At 42.2% G+C, this 23,442-nt stretch overlaps 1 protein-coding gene and 1 pseudogene across 8 annotated transcripts in view; both read right to left on the bottom strand.

Annotated features, from left to right (window-relative positions):
• Nucleotides 1-8,695: 8,695 nt before the first annotated feature.
• LOC123492251 lies at nt 8,696-8,755 on the bottom strand (annotated as a pseudogene).
• A 320-nt stretch (nt 8,756-9,075) lies between these two features.
• Nucleotides 9,076-23,442, bottom strand: part of mark4a (MAP/microtubule affinity-regulating kinase 4a) — a 38,212-nt gene continuing 23,845 nt past the window's right edge. For 4 of the 8 annotated variants that reach the window (XM_045224198.1, XM_045224195.1, XM_045224196.1 and 1 more), the window contains 4 exons: nt 21,270-21,373; nt 18,138-18,425; nt 11,432-11,494; nt 9,076-11,192 (listed from right to left, as the gene is read on the bottom strand). In XM_045224198.1, coding sequence (XP_045080133.1) covers nt 10,841-11,192; nt 11,432-11,494; nt 18,138-18,425; nt 21,270-21,373 — 807 coding nt within the window. In that variant the 3' untranslated portion in view covers nt 9,076-10,840. Of the gene's footprint in view, nt 11,193-11,431; nt 11,495-17,560; nt 17,644-18,137; nt 18,426-21,269; nt 21,374-23,442 lie in introns of all 8 variants that reach the window. The other 4 variants (XM_045224200.1, XM_045224201.1, XM_045224199.1 and 1 more) reach the window with 3 other exon arrangements.

Raw genomic sequence — 23,442 nt, 5'->3', positions numbered from 1 at the left:
CTCTGGATCATCCAGATGGTCATTGGCAAACTTCAGACGGGCCTGGACATGCACTGGCTTGAGCAGGGGGACCTTGCGTGCGCTGCAGGATTTTAATCCATGACGGCGTAGTGTGTTACTAATGGTTTTCTTTGAGACTGTGGTCCCAGCTCTCTTCAGGTCATTGACCAGGTCCTGCCGTGTAGTTCTGGGCTGATCCCTCACCTTCCTCATGATCATTGATGCCCCACGAGGTGAGATCTTGCATGAAGCCCCAGGCCGAGGGTGATTGACCGTCATCTTGAACTTCTTCCATTTTCTAATAATTGCGCCAACATTTGTTGCCTTCTCACCAAGCTGCTTGCCTATTGTCCTCTAGCCCATCCCAGCCTTGTGCAGGTCTACAATTTTATCCCTGATGTCCTTACACAGCTCTCTGGTCTTGGCCATTGTGGAGAGGTTGGAGTCTGTTTGATTGAGTGTGTGGACAGGTGTCTTTTATACAGGTAACGAGTTCAAACAGGTGCAGTTAATACAGGTAATGAGTAGAGAACAGGAGGGCTTCTTAAAGAAAAACTAACAGGTCTGTGAGAGACGGAATTCTTACTGGTTGGTAGGTGATCAAATACTTATGTCATGCAATAAAATGCAAATTCATTACTTAAAAATCATACAATGTGATTTTCTGGATTTTTGTTTTAGATTCCGTCTCTCACAGTTGAAGTGTACCTATTATAAAACTTACAGACTTCTACATGCTTTGTAAGTAGGAAAACCTGCAAAATCGGCAGTGTATCAAATACTTGTTCTCCCCACTGTATATACACTCTACCGATCAAAAGTTTGGGGTCACTTAGAAATTACCTTGTTTTCGAAAGAAAAGCAATTTTTTTGTCCATTAAAATAACATCAAATTGATCAGAAATACAGTGTAGACATTGTTAATGTTGTAAATGGCTATTGTAGCTGGAAATAGCTGATTTTTAATGGAATATCTACATAGGTGTACAGAGGCCCATTATCAGCAACTATCAGTCCTGTGTTCCAATGGCACGTTGTGTTAGCTAACCCAAGTTTATAATTTTAAAAGGCTAATTGATCATTAGAAAACCCTTTTGTAATTATGTTAGCTCAGCTGAAAACTGTTGTGCTGGCCTTCTTGAGACTAGTTGAGTATCTGGAGCATCAGCAATTGTGGGTTCGATTACAGGCTCAAAATGTCCAGAAACAAATAGTTTTCTTCTGAAACTTGTCAGTCTATTCTTGTTCTGAGAAATGAAGGCTATTCCATGCGAGAAATTGCCAAGAAACTGAAGATCTCGTACAACGCTGTGTACTACTCCCTTCACTGAACAGCGCAAACTGGCTCTAACCAGAATAGAAAGAGGAGTGGGAGGCCCCGGTGCACAACTGAGCAAGAGGACAATACATTAGTGTGTCTAGTTTGAGAAACAGACGCCTCACAGGTCCTCAACTGGCAGCTTTATTAAATAGTACCCGCAAAACACCAGTCTCAACGTCAACAGTGAAGAGGCGACTCCGGGATGCTGACCTTCTAGGCAGAGTTGCAAAGAAAAAGCCATATGTCAGACTGGCCAATAAAAAGAAAAGATTAAGATGGGCAAAAGAACACAGACACTGGAGAGAGGAAGATTGGAAAAAAAGTGTTATGGACAGACAAATCAAAGTTTTAGGTGTTCGGATCACAAGTGAGTGGCGCAGTGGTCTAAGGCACTGCATCGCAGTGCTAACTGTGCCACTAGATCCTGGTTCGAATCCAGGCTCTGTCGCAGCCGGCCGTGACCAGGAGACTCATGGGCGGCGCACAATCGGCCCAGCGTCGTCCAGGGTAGGGGAGGGAATGGCCGGCAGGGATGTAGCTCAGTTGATAGAGCATGGTGTTTGCAACGCCAGGGTTGTGGGTTTGATTCCCACGGGGGGCCAGTATACAAAAAAAATAAAAAATAATATTATTACATGTATTCACTAACTGTAAGTCGCTCTGGATAAGAGCGTCTGCTAAATGACTAAAATGTAAAATGTAAAATGTGAGACACAGACCAAATTAAAAGATGCTGGAGGAGTGCTTGATGCCATCTGTCAAGCATGGTGGAGGCAATGTGATGGTCTGGGGGTGCTTTGGTGGTGGTAAAGTGGGAGATTTCTACAGGGTAAAATGGATCTTGAAGAAGGAAGGCTATCACTCCATTTTGCAACGCCATGCCATACCCTGTGGACGGCGCTTGATTGGAGCCAATTTCCTCCTACAACAGGACAATGACCCAAAGCACAGCTCCAAACTATGCAATAACTATTTAGGGAAGAAGCAGTCAGCTGGTATTCTGTCTATAATGGAGTGGCCAGCACAGTCACCGGATCTCAACCCTATTGAGCTGTTGTGGGAGCAGCTTGACCGTATGGTATGTAAGAAGTGCCCATCAAGCCAATCCAACTTGTGGGAGGTGCTTCAGGAAGCATGGGGTGAAATCTCTTCAGATTACCTCAACAAATTGACAACTAGAATGCCAAAGGTCTGCAAGGCTGTAATTGTTGCAAATGGAGGATTCTTTGACGAAAGCAAAGTTTGAAGGACACAATTATTATTTCTATTAAAAATCATTATTTCTAACCTTGTCAATGACTACATTCCCTATGCATTTTGCTATATTTCCTATTCAAAATCATTTCATGTATGTTTTCATGGAAAACAAGGAGATTTCTAAGTGATCCCAAACTTTTGAACGGTAGTGTATTTTGAACGGTAGTAGCTTGCAAAAGTATTCACCCCCTTGGCATTTTTCCTATTTTGTTGCCTTACAACCTGGAATTAAAATTGATTTTGGGAGGCTTTGTATCATTTGATTTACACAACATGCCTACCACTTTGAAGATGCAAAATATTTTTTATTGTGAAACAAACAAGAAATAAGACAAAAAAACAGAAAACTTGAGCGTGCATAACTATACACCCCCCCCCAAAGTCAATACTTTGTAGAGCCACCTTTTGCAGTAATTACAGCTGCAAGTCTCTTGGGGTATGTCTCGATAAGTTTGGCACATCTAGCCACTGGGATCTTTGCTCATTCTTCAAGAAAAAACTGCTACAGCTCCTTCTAGTTGGATGGGTTCCGCTGGTGTACAGCAATCTTTAAGTCATACCACAGATTCTCAATTGGATTGAGGTCTGGGCTTGGACTAGGCCATTCCAAGACATTTCAATGTTTCCCCTTAAACCACTCGAGTGTTGCTTTAGCAGTATGCTAAGGGTCATTGTCCTGCTGTAAGGTGAACCTCCGTCCCAGTCTCAAATCTCTGGAAGACTGAAACAAGTTTCCCTCAAGAATTTCCCTGTATTTAGCACCATCCATCATTCCTTCAATTCTGACCAGTTTCCCAGTCCCTGCCGATGAAATACATCCCCACAGCATGATGCTGCCACCACCATGCTTCACTGTGGGGATGGTGTTCTCGGGGTGATGAGAAGTGTTGGGTTTGCGCCAGACATAGCGTTTTCCTTGATGGCCAAAAAGCAAAATTTTAGTCTCATCTGACCAGAGTACCTTCTTCCATATGTTTGGGGAGTCTCCCACATGCCTTTTGGCGAACCCCAAACGTGTTTGCTTATTTTTTTCTTTAAGCAATGGCTTTTTTCTGGCCACTCTTCCGTAAAGCCCAGCTCTGTGGAGTGTACGGCTTAAAGTGGTCCTATGGATTTATACTCCAATCTCCGCTGTGGAGCTTTGCAGCTCCTTCAGGGTTATATTTGGTCTCTTTGTTGCCTCTCTGATTAATGCCCTCCTTGCCTGGTCCGGGAGTTTTGGTGGGCGGCCCTCTCTTGGCAGGTTTGTTGTGGTGCCATATTCTTTCCATTTTTTAATAATAGATTTAATGGTGCTCCGTGGGATGTTCAACGTTTCTGATATTTTTTTATAACACAACCCTGATCTGTACTTCTCCATAACTTTGTCCCTGACCTGTTTGGAGAGCTCCTTGGTCTTCATGGTGCCGCTTGCTTGGTGGTGCCCCTTGCTTAGCAGTGTTGCAGACTCTGGGGCCTTTCAGAACAGGTGTATATATACTGAGATCATGTGACACTTAGATCGCACACAGGTGGACTTTATTTAACTAATTATGTGACTTCGGAAGGTAATTGGTTGCACCAGATCTTATTTAGGGGCTTCATAGCAAAGGGGGTGAATACATATGCACGCACCACCTCTCCGTTATTTATTTTTGAGAATTTTCTGAAACAAGTAATTTTTTTCATTTCACTTCACCAATTTGGACTATTTTGTGTATGTCCATTACATGAAATCCAAATAAAAATCAATTTAAATTACAGGTTGTAATGTAACAAAACAGGAAAAACGCCAAAGGGGATGAATACTTTTGCAAGGCACTGTATTTTATTGAAATAAAGTGCATGTTTTCTGGAGAACAAAGGAGAGTTGAACAAAAATAATCTCTGGGCCCTGCATTAATGAGAGAAATGACACTTTCTGTCTCCTGCCAATGCTGTGAACTTTGGCACAATGGTGTGAGAGAAACTCTGAGACACTGGTGCTGGTGTTCATCGGTGAGCCTGGTGCCATATTTGTTTATAATACAAGTTAATTGTGGAGAAGGCTGATTCACAGCTGTATGTGAGACTTCAGCTGCAGGCACCATCTTTCCCCAGAAAGTGACAGGGTCACAATCACCAACCTGCTCCTTCAAAGCCACATTTTCTTCCCTGAGCTCATATTTTTGTTTACCTTCAAGCAAGCATTATTTTACCATCTCAGCGTCTGAACATGTTTTTTTTTGTGTTTTCCCAAAACCCAAGCTATCCTCAGTGAACACGTCATTGCACGTTGTTGGGCTGTCAGGGAATTGAAAAGGACTTTGGTGGACCTCTGATATTGGGATTTGAGTTGGTTAATCTTGTTTGTTCTCGCCTCCGTGTTCAGGGGATATGTCTGATCGAATTTACTAAGCCTGGTGTCATAATGGCGCTTAACATTGGCACTTTTCACGAGAGCTACGGACTCACTGCATATCAATCACATTCGTTTTGTGCTAGTTGCGGGGAGAATGAATAAATACTGTTCTGTCCACTCGTCTTTGAATATACGATTTTCAGAGTAAACGTTTATCTTTTTTTATATTTACAGTTGAACCCCGGTGAAATCTCTCTCTGCCTGCTTGTCCCAAGGTTCCGCTGAGAATATTTGGATTAATGTGATTGGGTAAGACGCGGCCTCTTGTATTTGCATATAACCACGCGATTGGATTAGACAGGGCACTAGTAGAGGTGGGCGTTGCTTCGAAAGCGGCCGAGAGGTCGCCGAGTTAAAGAGGCCACTGCTCCCGGTTGATTTTTTAAAGCTGTCTAAAAATAATGGATTTACTTTTGTATAACAAAATACGATGTTGTCCGGTCCGGATTGACCCTTCTCTGGGTCCGGACACGGACCGCCAATTGAGTTTGGCTGGTATAGGGTGTATAGGGTGACTACCTTTACCACAGTAAGGTGTAGACTAGACCAGTGGTGTAAGTACTTTAAAGTAAAAATACTTTAAAGTACTACTTAAGTAGTTTTTTTGGGGTATCTGTACTTTACTTGACTATTTATCTTTTTTTACAACTTTTACTTTTACTCCACTACATTCCTAAAAAAAGTATGTACTTTTTACACCCATACATTTTCCCTGACACCCAAAAGTGCTCATTACATTTTGACTGCTTAGCAGGACAGAATAATGGTCAAATTCACAGACTTACCAAGAGAACATCCCTGGTCATCCCTACTGCCTCTGATCTGGCAGACTCACCAAACACAAATACTTTGTTTGTAAATGATGTCAGTGTTGGCGTGTGGCTATCAGTAAATAAATAAAAAACAAGAAAATGGTGCCATCTGGTTTGCTTAATATAAGGAATTTGAAATGATTTATACTTTTACATTTGATACTTAAGTATATTTGAGCAATTACATTTACTTTTGATACGTACATATATTTGAAGCTCACAACCTGGAGTAAACACTGAGACAACATTGTGTGGTGGTTGTGTGTTTGCTGGGTAGTAGGTAAAGATGATATTCAAAGCCTATCTGTCCAACAATTAAGGGTGAACAGAGTTATTATCAGCAGTAAGAGCAATAGCAATAATCAAGTGATGATCAATCATGCAGCAAACAGAGAGATCCATTGTAAGAAAAAAATAAAATAATGGAAACAATGGCAACATCTGTGAATTTTATTTCTCGTCAGCTCCATGTTTCTCACTTTAGCTGTAGACCAAAAGCACCAGGGCCTTTGGGCAACACAATCTCACATTGTTTGTTTCTGAAGGGGTCAAGGGGTGAATAGAATTAGGCGTCCAGGTCAAAATGTGTCTCTTCATCCATCTCATTGTCCTCTATTGCATATTACATCAAAGGTTTTGAAAAATTAACAGTTCCAGTATGACAATGCACATGACTTAAATACTGAGCCCTTGGGGCCATAATACTGTGTGCAACAACCATATATAACACTGACAGTCTCTTATAGGCATACCAGCACACATTGAACTAACTTTATCTAAATGCATTTCATAGGTTTGCATTCCACTTGGAAACAATTTATTTCCTTTAACTCAGCACACACTGTGGATATGTTCAACCAGATGCTTCCCTTTCATTCTGTAAAAATGTAAACAGACGTTTCTATGGCTTGAACGCAACCCAACCCAACATCAGATGTGCCTGACATTTGTGTCTATCAGAGATGGTCTGAATTCTAACGGCAATTTAAACATTTGTAAAATTGCAGATTTTGTAACAACACATTGGAATTTTAAAAAATGTTTATGTAATTTTTCATTTAGTTACGCAGTAGAGAAATTCAGACTTGTGAATTACATTTCTGAATATCCAGTGAACCAATTTCCCTGTAAGTAATAGAAGATGGAGTTTGACCCAAAATCTGCCATCTGTACTTGTGATAGGGGGGAAGAGCTGGTACAATACCCAGTACAATTTCTCTGTGTCCATATTCATGTCCAAACACTGACTGCATCTTTATTTCATAAAGCATCCACATATGGGTGTGAATCATTACATTTTTTACCCCCAAAACCCAAACTCTGAAGTCATGCAGGATTGCAGGTTGGTATTGTTCCCTACTGTCATTGACAGAAACTGATTTAAACTAGAAGTACTTCCCTTGTTCTAGCTATAAATAAACCTTGACCTCTAAGATATATACTATATTCATGTATTTTTTATACAGCCATTAACTGGCTGATATAAATCCAGTTTTTTTTATTACGATATTCATCTACAAAATAAATAAAAGTACCTGTGCAAATATCCACAAATTGAAGTGTTCACATTTAAGACATTGGCGCCCTCCAGTGGCTTGTTGTGGGCATTGCCCTAGGGTCCACTGGAAGGAGCTGATTCAAGTCAAAGCAAAGTGCATTGAGGTCTATATTACCTAATGCTAATATACACCACAATGTTATAGGACATAGGACTGACCCTCTTCAGGTCAATACGTCTGTCTGTCTGTACTGTCAAGGGCGGTGAAATGTAGTAGACTAGTATTATTCTCCTATATATAGGGGATCCTGTCATGGGGCAGACCAAACAGCACAAGGAGGTTGAGAAGAGATGATTCAACAACATGTCTGTGAAGTAGATGACAGTTGGGAGTGATTCCGAAAAAAGAAACGACAGGAGGAGGATCGCAAAAACAAACTGACATACAGACAGCAAAAACACTTGTGGTGAAGATCAAACCCTACATGATCACTTTGGTCTGACTGGTTAAGTCACCAAGCGCAAAAAGCCACAACCGAGATCGAGAGCATTAACAGTAAATAACCAGGCAGACATCTTGGTCTCTGTAGCCTACATGAACATCACAGTACATCATTTAGTCTAATCAGGAGGACGGTGAGGAAGCCTTTTTGAGCTTCTTATTTTCTAACATTGAACTTCTACTGTATGTAGGCATACTGTCAGAGGAGCAACAGGGAAAACACAGCATCCCAGTCACACTGTCTTTATGTCGCTCTCTCTCTCTCTCGCTCTCTCTCTAAATGACTCCTCTGCGTTTCTATGCACTTCCCCTACATCCCACAGCAGTCGACCCCACATGAAAAAATACTATATTATACTATGGTAAAAATACTGTAGTATTACTATATTTATATACTATAGTATTCACTGTAGTGTTTTTGCAGACTTTACTTTAGTATTCAATTGTAGTGTTTTTGCTGACATGACTGTAGTATACTGTAGTATTTACTGTAGTGATTTTGCAGACATGACTGTAGTATACTGTAGTATATACTGTAGTGTTTTTGCGAACATGACTGTAGTATACTGTAGTATTTACTGTAGTGATTTTGCAGACATTACTGTAGTATACTGTAGTATTTACTGTAGTGTTTTTGCGGACATGACTGTAGTATTTACTGTAGTGTTTTTTCAGACATGACTGTAGTATTTAATGCAGTGTCTTTGCAGACATGACTGTAGTATACTGTAAAAAAATACATGTTTTATTGTCACATACACCGGATAGGTACAGTGAAATGTGTTGTTTTATAATCAGCCATAGTAGTTCGGCACCCCTTTAGCAAATTAGGGTTAAGTGCCTTGCTCAAGGGCACCAACAGATTTTTCACCTTGTCGGCTCAGGTATTTGAACCAGCAACCTTTCGGTTACTGGCCTCAATGCTCTAGGCTCCCTGCAGCACTGTAGGAAACCTACAGGACAAATACTAAAATAGCTAATTTTATATAACCTGTAGGTAGGTAGGAATTGAGTCTGAACGGATAGTTTAGAGCTTCTGTTCTTTTATATAACCTGTAGGGAACACAATATATGGTCTATACTTGACATGTAGGTTTCTCACTCATGGGTGGCACAAATTGGGGTACGGGGTATGGGAATGGGTGGGGTATATGCAAATTAATATTGTAGTATTACTATAGTTAAAACACTGTAGTGTTTTTGCGGATACTGTAGTATTTTTGAGGAAATTACTGTAGTATTTACTATAGTATTCTACAGCATACTACAACATTCTATAGTAAGCACTACACGATCGAGGGATACTACAGTGTGGAGTATACTATTCTACAGTATACTACAGTTTACTACATCATTCTATAGAATTCTATAGTAAGTACTAATATTTTACATAACAAACTGTAGTATTTTGTCATGTGGGACAGTCATCAACAGTAGACAAAACCAGTTTGATCTGAAGTTCACCAATGTCAAAATGTTGAAGGATGTCAGAGTAGAGGCACCAGCGTGTGTAACAGTAGGAATGGGATTGGGTGGTTTCAGTTACCTCAGAAAAAAACTGATTTTGATGTTCAGATGGCTGAAGATAAATTGGCATGGCACGGAATAGAACCCCCCAAAAATTGCATTGCATCGCATTGCACTGAAAGAAATATGACTTACTCAAATACACAGAAATAAAGTATTTCAAATATAAATACATAAATAATCATGTATTTCAACCATTGTCTGTTCCATATTTGATTCACTATGATGTCTGACAGCTTTGCATTTTGGCAAGCCATGTGGCATTCAAGGGTGCAATGTTCGCAGTGAACCGCTTTTGCATGGATATATTTTTTTGCCTTCCCATCACCCTTTCAGCCATTAGACATTGAGTTAGTTAATTGTTCCTCAGCATAACATAGTCTATGTAACTGTTTCATGACTTGAATTCAACTTTGTTGAAGAAAGGTAAAAGGGATAGATCATATTGTGAGAGGTAGGGGATAAAATGCTTAAAAACAGCTTGATATAATTATTGATAATGACCAGTTCCAACACAGACATTGATCCCAGCCAATCAGAGGGTTAAAATAGTTTCTCCGGAAAAGGAATTTGCCAATGGAATTACTTTGCAAAGGTGTGTGCAGGAAACCAAAGCTACAGGTAGCTAAAGAGGTATGAAGGTGAAAAAATAGCACTATGAACCACAGTTTTGATCTACATAGATTACGTTTTCATATTGCCACTGATGGAGCATGATGTGTACCAATGTGTATACTACCTGACCTTATACATTAACAAAGCTTATTATGGTGTGGGTTGTACAATACTACAAAACTGACACCTATATCCGTCCAGTTTATATTTGTCATGTGCAGTAAGACTAACTGAGATAGATTCATGGTGTGCCCGAGAAAACATCCCCACCTACTACTTTATTTAGTTGATGATGATGTAAGTGGTAAATGGATTTGAAGGTTACCATTGGCTGGTTCAAAGTGTCTGTCAACTCCTCTGTCATTGCCAATAATTAAATCCTGCCCATACTGTGCACACAATGAAAAACAGAGCAAAATGTATTGCTACTTGTCAAATCATTGAGTTAACTGTCTCCCTATTTGTGCATGTTGTCCACAGGCGACAAGTCCTTGGATAATCACTTCATCAGTATCAATGTTCAAATGGGAGAAGAATTATGAAAAACACATACAGTGACACGCAGAAGACGATCAAAGACGGCGAGACACAATAAATGTTTTCGAGAATGTTTTCGATAGTGTCGGTTCAGAGGTGGTGATGGTTAAAAACCACAATGATATCAATCATAAAAGTAATAGTCATTATGGCTAGAGTTAACGCTAAAAAATATGAAGCTGGATTCCTCTCTGATCCGGATCCAGTGGATGAAGTTGGGGGGAGGGGGTGCTTGAGTATGTGTGGCGTGGGGGTGTTTGGGTGGTTAGGTTGAGACTGGTGTGGAGGGTGGTAGGTCTTTAGCCACATAAGAGACAGGGGGAAATGTATTTTTATTTCAGGTCCAGCCCCAAGTCCCTATATCTATTTCTCTTTCCATCCCCCATTATATTCAGAGTTCGAGGTCCTTCGAGATTTGCGTGGCGATGTCCCGGAAAGCGAGCGGTGCCCCCCAGAGTCGCGTGTAGCGCACCCCGTTGGAAGACTCATTGTTGGCGGCGCTGCCCCCCGTGGAGAGGTGGCACACCTCGGCCTCAAAGGCCACGCGACCACCGGCCGCCCCGTGGGTGCAGGAGAGCAGAAAGGGGCCGGCGTGGTGGACCTGGCAGCCGCAACCCCGTGCCGCCGCCCGCAGAGCCAGCACCACCTCCGCCGGGTCCCGTCGCCCCCCGGGTCCCCTCAGATCCCAGCCACGTCCGACGGCCCGGGGCTCGGCCGCTTTTTGATGCCCAGGTAAATGGCGACTGGAGACCAGAAAGGGACAGAAAAGAAGAAGGAGAAAGGACAGAGTGGTGGAAGAGTGGAGGAAAAAGGAGGAGAAAAGAGTTGTTAGAGGGAAAGGGGTAGTAAATGTGGGTAAGAAGAAAAACTTGAGATAACGGGTTGTTGAATCTAAGCTTAAATGTCCAGTTAAGGTGTGCAAGTTTACTGTCTGAAACATGAGTTCAAGATGGGTTGACGAAGGGTTGCTGGATATACTGACCTTGTGACATATACTGACCTTGTGACCGCAGATCGGCAGATTCCCTCAGGTTCATTTGTGACCCTGCATAGAGAACACACACACACACACACAGTTAAAGGGAGAATCGGAGAAGTGATTTATGGGAGGTGCAGTTCCATGTCCACGAAGTACACAGTCATCATCCATCCACAATACTGTGAAGCCATTCAAAAAGAAAGGAAAATAAATCATAGAGTGAGGACAAACAAACAACAGCAACAAAAACCTCCAGGTGTTCATGGGTTGCACGTTGCATCACAATATTGTTATGAAAGTTCTATTGACTCCCGAGTGAATGTTCTACTCAATGCATTGTCAATTGGCGTTGATGAAGATTTAGTCTAAAGTGCATTATAGTGGCTTGGAAACATGTCATTTCTAAAGGAGGCAAATAATGAGTAGGAAAACCTTTTGTCTTCATTGTGATGTCGTCAGGTTAACTTTAGATGCAGTATAACCACAGATAGAACAAGGAGCCATATGTTTCACCAGATGTACAGTACCAGTCAAAAGTTAGGACACACCTACTCATTCAAGAGTTTTTCTTTATTTTCACTATTTTCTACATTGTAGAATAATAGTGAAGACATCAAAACTATGAAATAACACATATGGAATCATGTAGTAACCAAAAAAAGTGTTAAACAAATCAAAATATATTTTATATTTGAGATTCCTCAAAGTAGCCACCCTTTGCCTTGATGACAGCTTTGCACACTCTTGGCATTCTCTCAACCAGCTTCATGAGGTAGTCACCTGGAATGCATTTCAATTAACAGGTGTGCCTTCTTAAAAGTTAATTTATGGAATTTCTTTCCTTCTTAATGCATTTGAGCCAATCACTTGTGTTGTGACAAGGTAGGGGTGGTATACAGAACATAGCCATACTTGGTAAAAGACCAAGTCCATATTATGGCAAGAACAGCTCAAATAAGCAAAGAGAAACAACAGTCCATCATTACTTTAAGACATGAAGGTCAGTCAATACGGAACATTTCAAGAACTTTGAAAGTTTCTTCAAGTGCAGTCGCAAAAACCATCAAGCGCTATGATGAAACTGGCTCTCATGAGGACCGCAACAGGAAAGGAGGACCCAGAGTTACCTCTACTGCAGAGGATAAGTGTCCACATCACCAACAAACTAACATGGGTCCAAAACACACCAAAACAGTCGTGAAGAGGGCACGACAAAACCTATTCCTCCTAAGGAGACTGAAAAGATTTGGCATGGGTCCTCAGATCCTCAAAAGGTTCTACAGCTGCATCGAGAGCATCCTGACTGGTTGCATCACTGCCTGGTATGGCAACTGCTCGGCCTCTGACCGCAAGGTGCTACAGACGGTAGTGCGTAAGGCCCAGTACATCACTGGGGCCAAGCTTCCTGCCATCCAGGACCTCTATACCAGGCGGTGTCAGAGGAAGGCCCTAAAAATGGTCAGACTCCAGCCACCCTAGTCATAGACTGTTCTCTCTGCTACCGCACGGCAAGCGGTACCGGAGCGCCAAGTCTAGGTCCAAGAGGCTTCTAAACAGCTTCTACCCCCAAGCCATAAGACTCCTGAACATCTAATTCAATGGCTACCCAGATTATGTGCATTGCCTCTCTATTGTTATTTTACTGCTGCTCTTTAATTATTTGTTACTTTTATTTTGTATTATTTTATATTCTATTTTTTTTGTGTGATTTGTTTTGGTATTCTTTCTTAAAACTGCATTGTTGGTTAAGGGCTTGTAAGTAAGCATTTCACTGTAAGGTCTACACTTGTTGTATTCGGTGCATTTCACAAATAACATTTTATTTTATTTGATGTTCATTAGAGTTAACTGCACCTCAGATTGCAGCCCAAATAAATGCTTCACAGAGTTCATGTAACAGACACATCTCAACATCAACTGTTCAGAGGAGACTGCGTGAATCAGGCCTTCATGGTCAAATTGCTGCAAAGAAACCACTACTAAAGGACACCAATAAGAAGAAGAGACTTGCTTGGGCCAAGAAACACGCACAATGGACATTAGACCGGTGGAAATCTGTCTGATGAGTCCAAATTTGAGATTTTGGGTTCCAACCACCGTGTCTTTGTGAGATGCAGAGTAGGTGAACAGATGATCTCTGCATGTGTGGTTCCCACCGTGAAGCATGGAGGAGAAGTTGTGATGGCGTGGGGGTGCTTTGCTGGTGACACTGTCTGTGATTTATTTAGAATTCAAGGCACACTTAACCAGCATGGCTACCACAGCATTCTGCAGCGATACGCCATCCCATCTGGTTTGCGCTTAGTGGGACTATCATTTGTTTTTCAACAGGACAACGACCCAACACACCTCCAGGCTTTGTAAGTGTTATTTGACCAAGAAGGAGAGTGATGGAGTGCTGCATCAGATGACCTGGCCTCCACAATCACCCGACCTCAACCCAGTTGAGATGGTTTGGGATGAGTTGGACCGCAGAGTGAAGGAAAAGCAGCTAACAAGTGCTCAGCATATGTGGGAACTCCTTCAAGAAAAGCATTCCAGTTGAAGCTGGTTGAGTGTGCAAAGCTGTCATCAAGGCAGTTGGTGGCTACTTTGAAGAATCTCAAATACACTTTTTTGGTTACTAAATGATTCCATATGTGTTATTTCATAGTTTGATGTCTTCACTATTATTCTACAATGTAGAAAATAGTAAAAATAACGAAAAACCCTTGAATGAGTAGGAGTCCAAACTTTTGACTGGTACTGTATAAATCTGAAGCATCCGGTTTGAAGTTCCACTCTCCAGCAAATATAGTGAGGAGAGGAAGCACCAGTGGCCGGCAGTGGAAGAATATGGAGCCAGATGGAACTGGGCCGACACGCTAATTTTCTCAGCGATGAAACATTTGATCTGAATACAGTTTGCTTTTCCCAAAACAATCATCTGTAACGAACAGAGTTGACTAGGTCTTGTAGACCTTACCCTTTGCCAAAGTTATAAAAAATTGCGTTGTTTAGAAGGAGGGCAATGGCGAATTTAGTTACTGCACATGCGCAGTTCACAGAGTAGGCATTCCTTAACGGAAATATGCAAACACATGCTAGAACGCGCCAATAGGATCTCGCTAGCTCGTTCTTGGCTCTGCCCACCTCCTTGCTTGTTCTGCCCACTATGCTTAATTTGCTCCCATTGGAAACGACAGGCTGTGGTGTATCTTGGGTTAGTTATAAAAAATATTTGGTGTAGCGTTAGATGGCTAGCTAAGAGTGAGCCTCCGTTCAGATGGCGTGACGCGAATAGGTGACGTAGGTGCAATCCATGAATACGGGTCAGAGTATGGAGTGATATCAATGCAATAGTACTAATATCACTCCATATCAGAGCGCCCTGACTCGATCAACATAGTCAAATAATAAGGCTGTATCATGTCCGGGAATCAACTGTCATTCAAAATAAAACAAGGGAGAAGACCTTATCCACTAGGACGGTGCCCCTGGAACAAATACTTATTTAAAGCAAGCCCTTACGTATAATAAAGGCTCCATAACACTTTCATAACAATGACAACAGATATCATAGGTGTCAGCTTATGACAACTGAGACCATGTTTACTGTATATCAGCCAATTGTCTAGCAAAACTGCAATAGCTAATTCATGGTTTGGGTCATGACAGTGTTAAGTCAGTTGCAATCATGACACCCGTTAAGTCATTGTTTTGACAGTAATATGTAGCCCTTATGATGCAGGGTTCAAGTAAAATGTAATCCCCCAGGCATGCCAAAGGAATTAACCAAAAAGCAGTGTGAAAGAGCTACAGAACAAAGACAAGTAGGTACAGACAGTCATACAGACAGACAGACAGACAGACAGACAGACAGACAGACAGACAGACAGACAGACAGACAGACAGACAGACAGACAGACAGACAGACAGACAGACAGACAGACAGACAGACAAGAATATAGACAGGAAAGGCATACGGACAGACATACAGTTGAAGTCAGAAGTTTACATACACCTTAGCCAAATACATTTAAACTCAGTTTTTCACAATTCCTGACAATTAATCCTAGTACAAATTCCATGTTTTAGGTCATTTAGGATCACCACTTTATTTTAAGAATGTGAAATGTCAGAATAATAGTAAAGAGAATGATTTGTTTTAGCTTTTATTTATTTCATCACATTCCCTGTGGGTCAGAAGTTTACTTACACTCAATGAGTATTTGGTATCATTGCCTTTAAATTGTTTAACTTGGGTCAAATGTTTCGGGTAACCTTCCACAAGCTTCCCACAATAAATTGGGTGAATTTTGGCCCATTCCTCCTGACAGAGCTGGTGTAACTGAGTCAGGTTTGTAGGCCTCCTTCCTCGCACACGCTTTTTCAGTTCTGCCCACATATTTTCTATAGGTTTGAGGTCAGGGCTTTGTGATGGCCACTCCAATACCTTGACTTTGTTGTCCTTAAGCCATTTTGCCACAACTTTGGAAGTATGCTTGGGGTCATTGTCCATTTGGAAGACCCATTTGCGACCAAGCTTTAACTTCCTGACTGATGTCTTGAGATGTTGCTTCAATATATTCACATAATTTTCCTTCCTCATGATACCATCTATTTTGTGAAGTGCTCCTGCAGCAAAGCACCCCCACAGCATGATGCTGCCACTCCTGTGCTTCACGGTTGGAATGGTGTTCTTCGGCATGCAAGCAACTCCCTTTTTCCTCCAAACATAACGCTGGTCATTATGACCAAACAGTTTATTTTTGTTTCATCATACCAGAGGACATTTCTCCAAAAAGTACGATCTTTGTCCCCATGTGCAGTTGCAAACCATAGTCTGGCTTTTTTATGTTTTGGAGCAGTGGCTTCTTCCTTCCAGAGCAACCTTTCAGGTCATGTCGACATAGGATTCGTTTTACTGTGGATATAGATACTTTTGTACCTGTTTCCTCCAGCATCTTCACAAGGTCCTTTGCTGTTGTTCTGGGATTGATTTGCACTTTTCGCACCAAAGTACGTTCATCTCTAGGAGACAGAACGCGTCTCCTTCCTGAGCGGTATGACGGCTGCGTGGTCCCATGGTGTTTATACTTGTGTACTATTGTTTGTACAGATGAATGTGGTACCTTCAGGCATTTGGAAATTGCTCCCAAGGATGAACCAGACTTGTGGAGGTCTACAATTCTTTTTCCTGAGGTCTTGGCTGATGTCTTTTGATTTTCCCATGATGTCAAGCAAAGAGACACTGAGTTTGAAGGTAGGCCTTGAAATACATCCACAGGTACACCTCCAATTGTCTCAAATGATGTCAATTAGCCTATCAGAAGCTTCTAAAGCCATGACATCATTTTCTGGAATTTTCCAAGCTGTTTAAAGGCACAGTCAACTTAGTGTATGTAAACATCTGACCCACTGGAATTGTGATACATTGAATTATAAGTGAAATAATCTGTCTGTAAACAATTGTTGGATAAATTACTTGTGTCATGCACAAAGTAGATGACTAACTGACTTGCCAAAACTATAGTTTGTTAACAAGAAATGTGTGGAGTGGTTGAAAAACAAGTTTTAATGACTCCAACCTAAGTGTATGTAAACTTCCGACTTCAACTGTACAGGCATACAGACAGGCATACAGACAGACAGACAGACAGACAGACAAGCATACAGACAGTCAGGTAAGGCAGACAGACAGACAGACAGACAGGTAAGGCAGACAGACAGAGAGGTAAGGCAGACAGACAAGCATACATACAGGTAAGGCATACAGACAAACAGGTATACAGACAGGCAGGCAGGCATACAGACAGGTAAGTACTAGGCACATGGGAAGTTAGAGAAAGGCAGTCATACAGACAGACAGGTCGGTAAGACATAGACAGGTAGACATGCAGAAAGACAGACACAAAGGTATGTAACAGAAAGGCAGACCGATAGGTAAGTAAACAGGAACACCGTCAGACAGGCACGCACACGCACACACACACACACACACACACACACACACACACACACACACACACACACACACACACACACACACACACACACACACACACACACACAGTGTTAGTATGTCCAGAAGGTAGGCAGGCAAGCAGGCAGGCAGATCGACAGAGAGAAGCTAGAGACATGGGAACTTACTAACTGTTTTTGATCCCTGGGGAAGGGTACAACCCGAGACTGATTTGTTTGAGCCCTGGCGCTTAGAGGGTTCAAGATTGACCCTGATGTAAGGAGAGGAAGAGGAAGCGCAAGAGAGAGAAATAGAAAAATAAATGGGAGAGGAGGGGGAGAAAGAGAATATATTTGAAACATGGCCAAGGGAGTGGTGGATAACAGCACAGCTGTAGCTGATTGGCATGGAGGAAGCATATGTTTCATTACATTACATATATGTGATTATACTGTATATTAAAGCTGATTCCAGGCAGAGATGGGTTAGCTCTCTATGTCAGGACCCAGGGCCGTGGCCTGTAACTTTTTGCAACAGAGAATGATAATTGGTGATCTTCTTGAACAAATTCAGGTAGTATGCATACCTCCCCCGTTTCCCCTTCTAAACACGACCCAGGTCCACGATTACCTGCTTGTGAGTTTGGAGGCAGGCATTACGGAGGCGACTACTACTATTCACTAAGGTGATAGTCCCCTGCATTTGGAGGCGAGCGTTACTGAGGTGACTGTTACGGAGGTGACCGTTACGGAGGTGACCGCTTACCTGCGTGTGAGTTTGGAGGTGAGCTTGGTGAAGAGGTTGGAGGTGGCACGGCTGCGGGCGTGCGGCAGGGGACTGGCGTCATGGTGGGACAGCGTGGGGGAGGTGGGCGGGGCCGAGTAGACGGGCGGGCCCCGGTCCCTCAGCTGGCCCCCGTGAAAGGTGCTCCGAATGGTGGAGCCCCGTGTCAGACGGCAGCGCTCGCTAGAAGAGGAGGAGGAGGCCCCGGCCCCAGCCCCAGAGATGCTCAGCGTGGAGGGGGATGTGGGGGGCAGGCGGTGGGACAGGGAGCTGGAGCAGAGAGACAATTAAAATTAGACAAATGTTACTGTCCACACAAAGTGGAAGTTTGTCTTCGACTTCACAATAAAATGGTTGACAAAAAACAACACTAAAAACGGGGCGCCAGGTAGCCTAGCGGTTAGAGAGGCGACCCAGCAGCCAGAGAGTTGCCAGTTCAAATCCCGGGTCAGACGGGAAAAATCTGTCGGGAGGTGACCTGGTGGGAAATGGGAAGTGAGATGGCAACCAACTGGAGGGTTGCTGGTATCAAATCCTAGATGCCATTGCCTGCCTATGTCCCTTTCAGCAAGGCACTTAACCCCCCACAACAACAGCTCCCGAGCGCTCAGTGTGACAGCCCCCCCGCACCTCTCCAAAAGCCTGTATGTGTGTCTTTCGTTGGGATAAAGGAGAAGTTTTGTTTTTCACAATCAAATCTCTATTTTTGATGTAAATAGCATGTTATAGAAGGGTCCAGACACCTTTTCTGTGACTTCATTTGTTTTTCAGAAACTTACCCCAAACAGCAAATCACCCACTGGGCACAGATGTAGATGCAACCTCTATTCCACGTTGGTTCAACATTTACATTTTAGTCATTTAGCAGACGCTCTTATCCAGAGCGACTTACAGTTAGTGAGTGTATACATATATATTTTTTTTTTTCCATACTGGACCCCCGTGGGAATCAAACCCACAACCCTGGTGTTGCAAACGCCATGCTCTACCAACTGAGCTACATCCCTCCCGGCCATTCCCTCCTCTACCCTGGACGACGCTGGGCCAATTGTGCGCCGCCCCATGGGTCTCCCGGTCGCGGCCGGCTACAACAGAGCCTGGATTCGAACCAGGATCTCTAGTGGCACAGCTAGCACTGCGATGCAGTGCCTTAGACCACTGCGCCACTCGGGAGGTTCAACATACACTACGAGTCAAAAGTTTGGACACACCTACTCATTTAAGGGTTTTTCTTTATTTTTACTATTTTCTACATTGTAGAATAATAGTGAAGACATCAAAACTATGAAATAACACATATGGAATCATGTAGGAACCAAAAAAGTGGTGTTAAACAAATCCAAATATATTTTATATTTGAGATTCTTCAAAGTAGCCACCCTTTGCCTTGATGACAGCTTTGCACACTCTTGGCATTCTCTCAACCAGCTTCATGAGGTAGTCACCTGGAATGCATTTCAATTAAACGGTGTGCCTTCTTAAAAGTTAATTTGTGGAATTTCTATCCTTCTTAATGTGTTTGAGCCAATCAGTTATGTTTTGACAAGGTAGGGGGGTATACAGAAGATAGCCATTTTATGGCAAGAACAGCTCAAATAAGCAAACAGAAACGACAGTCCATCATTACTTTAAGACATGAAGGTCAGTCAATACGGAACATTTCAAGAACTTTCAACGTTTCTTCAAGTGCAGTCGCAAAAACCATCAAGTGCTATGATGAAACTGGCTCTCATGAGGACCGCCACAGGAATGGAAGACCCAGAGTTACCTCTGCTGCAGAGGATAAGTTCATTAGAGTTACCAGCCTCAGAAATTGCAGTCAAAATAAAAGCTTCACAGAGTTCAAATTACAGACACATCTCAACATCAATTGTTCAGAGGGGACTGTGTGAATCAGGCCTTCATGGTCGAATTGCTGCAAAGAAACCACTACTAAAGGACACCAATAATAAGAAGAGACCTACTTGGGCCAAGAAACACAAGCAATGGACATTAGACCAGTGGAAATGTGTCCTTTGGTCTGGATGTGTCTTTGTGAGACGTGGTGTGGGTGAACGGATGATCTCCGCATGTGTTGTTCCCACCGTAAAGCATGGAGGAGGTGGTGTTACGGTGTGGGGCTGGTGACACTGTCTGTGATTTATTTAGAATTCAAGGTACACTTAACTGCATGGCTACCACAGCATTCTGCAGCGATACGCCATCCCATCTGGTTTGGGTTTAGTGGGACTATAATTTGTTTTTCAACAGGACAATGACCCAACACACCTCCAGGCTGTGTAAGGGCTATTTGACCAAGAAGGAGAGCGATGGAGTGCTGCATCAGATGACCTGGTCTCCACAATCCCCCGACCTCAACCCAATGGAGATGGTTTGGGATGAGTCGGACGGCAGAGTGAAGGAAAAGCAGCCAACAAGTGCTCAGCATATGTGGGAACTCCTTCAAGACTGTTGGAAAAGTATTCCAGGTGAAGCTGGTTGAGAGAATGCCAAGAGTGTGCAAAGCTGTCATCAAGGCAAAGGGTGGCTACTTTGAAGAATCTCAAATATAAAATATATTTGGATTTGTTTAACACCACTTTTTTGGTTCCTACATGATTCCTTATGTGTTATTTCATAGTTTTGATGTCTTCACTATTATTCTACAATGTAGAAAATTGTAAAAATAAAGAAAAACCCTTGAATGAGTAGGTGTGTCCAAACTTTTGACTGGCACTGTAATTTCATTGAAATTACATGGAAACAATGATGATTTAACCAATGTGTTTTTGGAGCCTTTGTTCATGTTTTTTCAGGGCCCCCATACTACACAAGGAGGATGAGGAAGCGCCCACTGGGCACACACTGGGTACATTTCTAAAAAACAAGTGAAATCACAAAAAAGGTGTCTGGACCCTTCTAGAACATATAATTTACATACAAAATAGAGATTTGGTTGTAAAAAATTAATCTTCTCCTTTAAAAGCAGAAGTCAAATTTCGGTTGGACCTTGTGTTCAATTCACCAATAAATTGATCTTAATCTCTTAATCTTAATCATCATCAGGGGACATATTTGGGAGTCTCTCTCTCTCTCTCTCTCGCTCTCCCTCCCTTGTCCCTCCATGTCCTTTACCTGTTCTCCTTGCCATTCTGCAGCAGGGAGTGTCTGTCAGTGCTGGAGCGGTCCGTGCAGACGTATGTGTTCCGGCGGGTCATGGCACTTCCCGGAATGTTGTTCTGGGAAAGTAAGAGAGCGGGGTCAGAACAAATGACCAAATCAGACTTTACCATAGATACGATGGTGGTTGTCTTGAAGCATGTACCCAGGACAGGGACATTCTTGCTAAAATTACTATTCTATTTTATCTTGAGTTGTATTTTATATACACTACTGTTCAAAAGTAGCAAGCAATTGTTTTGTCCATTAAAATAACATCAAATTGATCAGAAATACAGTGTAGACATTGTTAATGTTGTAAATGCCTATTGTAGCTGGAAACTGCTGATTTTTAATGGAATATCTACATAGGTGTACAGAGGCACATTATCAGCAACCATCAGTCCTGTGTTCCAATGGCACATTATGTTTGCTAATCCATGTTTATCATTTTAAAAGGCTAATTGATCATTAGAAAACCCTTTTGCAATTATGTTAGCACAGCTGAAAACTGTTGTGCTGATTAAAGAAGCAATAAAACTGGCCTTCTAGAGACTAAACATAAACATGCCATTTAGCAGACGCTTTTATCCAAAGCGACTTACAGTCATGTGTGCATACAGTTTTACGTTGAGTATCTGGAGCATCAGCAATTGTGGGTTCGATTACAGGCTCAAAATGGCCAGAAACAAATAACTTTCTTCTGGAACTCGTCAGTCTATTCTTGTTCTGAGAAATGAAGGCTATTCCATGCGAGAAATTGCCAAGAAACTGAAGATCTCGTTCAACGCTGTGTACTACTCCCTTCACTGAACAGCGCAAACTGGCTCTAACCAGAATAGAAAGAGGAGTGGGAGGCCCCGGTGATCAGAAAAAGCTATATCTCAGACGGCCCATCTTAATCTTTTCTTTTTATTGGCCACTGAGATATGGCTTTTTCTTTGCAACTCTGCCTAGAAGGTCAGCATCCCAGAGTTGCCTCTTCACTGTTGAGACTGGTGTTTTGCGGGTACTATTTAATGAAGCTGCCAGTTGAGTGTATATTTTGTACTTTTATTTCCCTTCTTTACCCATTGACTTTCTCTATTTTTGTTGTACTGTTGAGAGGTTAACCTGCAAGAGAGCATTTCATTGCACTTTGTACTCCATGTATATCATGTGTATATGACGAATAAACAAACTTGAACAATTCGCACTCGAGTGCGCACCAAACCACGCACTGTGGTTCGCGAAAAAACAATGGTCTCGGTCCGATTCCATTAGTATCTCGGTGTGGTTTGTATGGTAATATTTTATGTATCATTAAGGAAAATGTTGGGAAATGTCAAAGGTAAAATATAGTAAACATAATTGACATTTTATAATCCAGATGCATGTCTAAATAAGGAATATAGCCAATACAGTGTGTAAACATGCTTTAATGAATGTATGTATATTATTTTAAAAAGTGTCTGAGCCACGCCACCAATATAATGAGATAAGGGAAAGAGGCAAAAGCGCCCATGGTCTTTTGGAGTAAACAACATGTGTTGTTGGACTTTGAAAGATAATAGTGGCGTGGCAGTTAAAGATGTTAATCAGTTATCTTAAGGGGAGTAGCTTTGTATGCTATGTAAACATGACTGTGCATTTGTGTGTGTATAAAAGAGATTTCTGAGCCAGAGAGAGACAGCCGTTCCATGGAGTGGCTCGGCTTTGTTACGCAAATAATAAAGTCAAATTTTTGGATTCACAAGCTCCAGTCTCTTGAGAGATATTTTTGAGTTGACTACTTTTGAGCCAAATATTTCTACGACATTTGCTGCAGGTGAGAATGCAGTCTGGACCAAACACAAGAAAATAACCAGAGTCCAGCAGTATTATTGGTTGTTTAACTGTGAGCATTAGATGAAATGCACACAATATCATAACTTTATATTTCTGAAACATTTTGTGAGTAGCTAGCAGCACATTTTTAAGCGCATCCGATGCAAAGTAGGCTACTGCCTGGGCCGGCTCTACGGGGTGGCAAAGCCGGGCATGGACCACCCAGATAGAATTTGTGCCCCCCCCAGTTATGTTTCCCCATAAACATAACAAATTATATATGAATTACAATGCCTGGTTTTGCCAATGTAGCGCTGCCGGGCCTGCCAGTAGTGCAGGCCAG

The sequence above is a fragment of the Coregonus clupeaformis genome, chromosome 13 (assembly GCF_020615455.1).
Source record: "Coregonus clupeaformis isolate EN_2021a chromosome 13, ASM2061545v1, whole genome shotgun sequence".
In the NCBI taxonomy this organism is placed as follows: domain Eukaryota; kingdom Metazoa; phylum Chordata; class Actinopteri; order Salmoniformes; family Salmonidae; genus Coregonus; species Coregonus clupeaformis.
The sequence above is the reverse complement of the archived record's forward strand: the minus strand, read 5'-3'. Positions and strand labels throughout refer to the sequence as shown.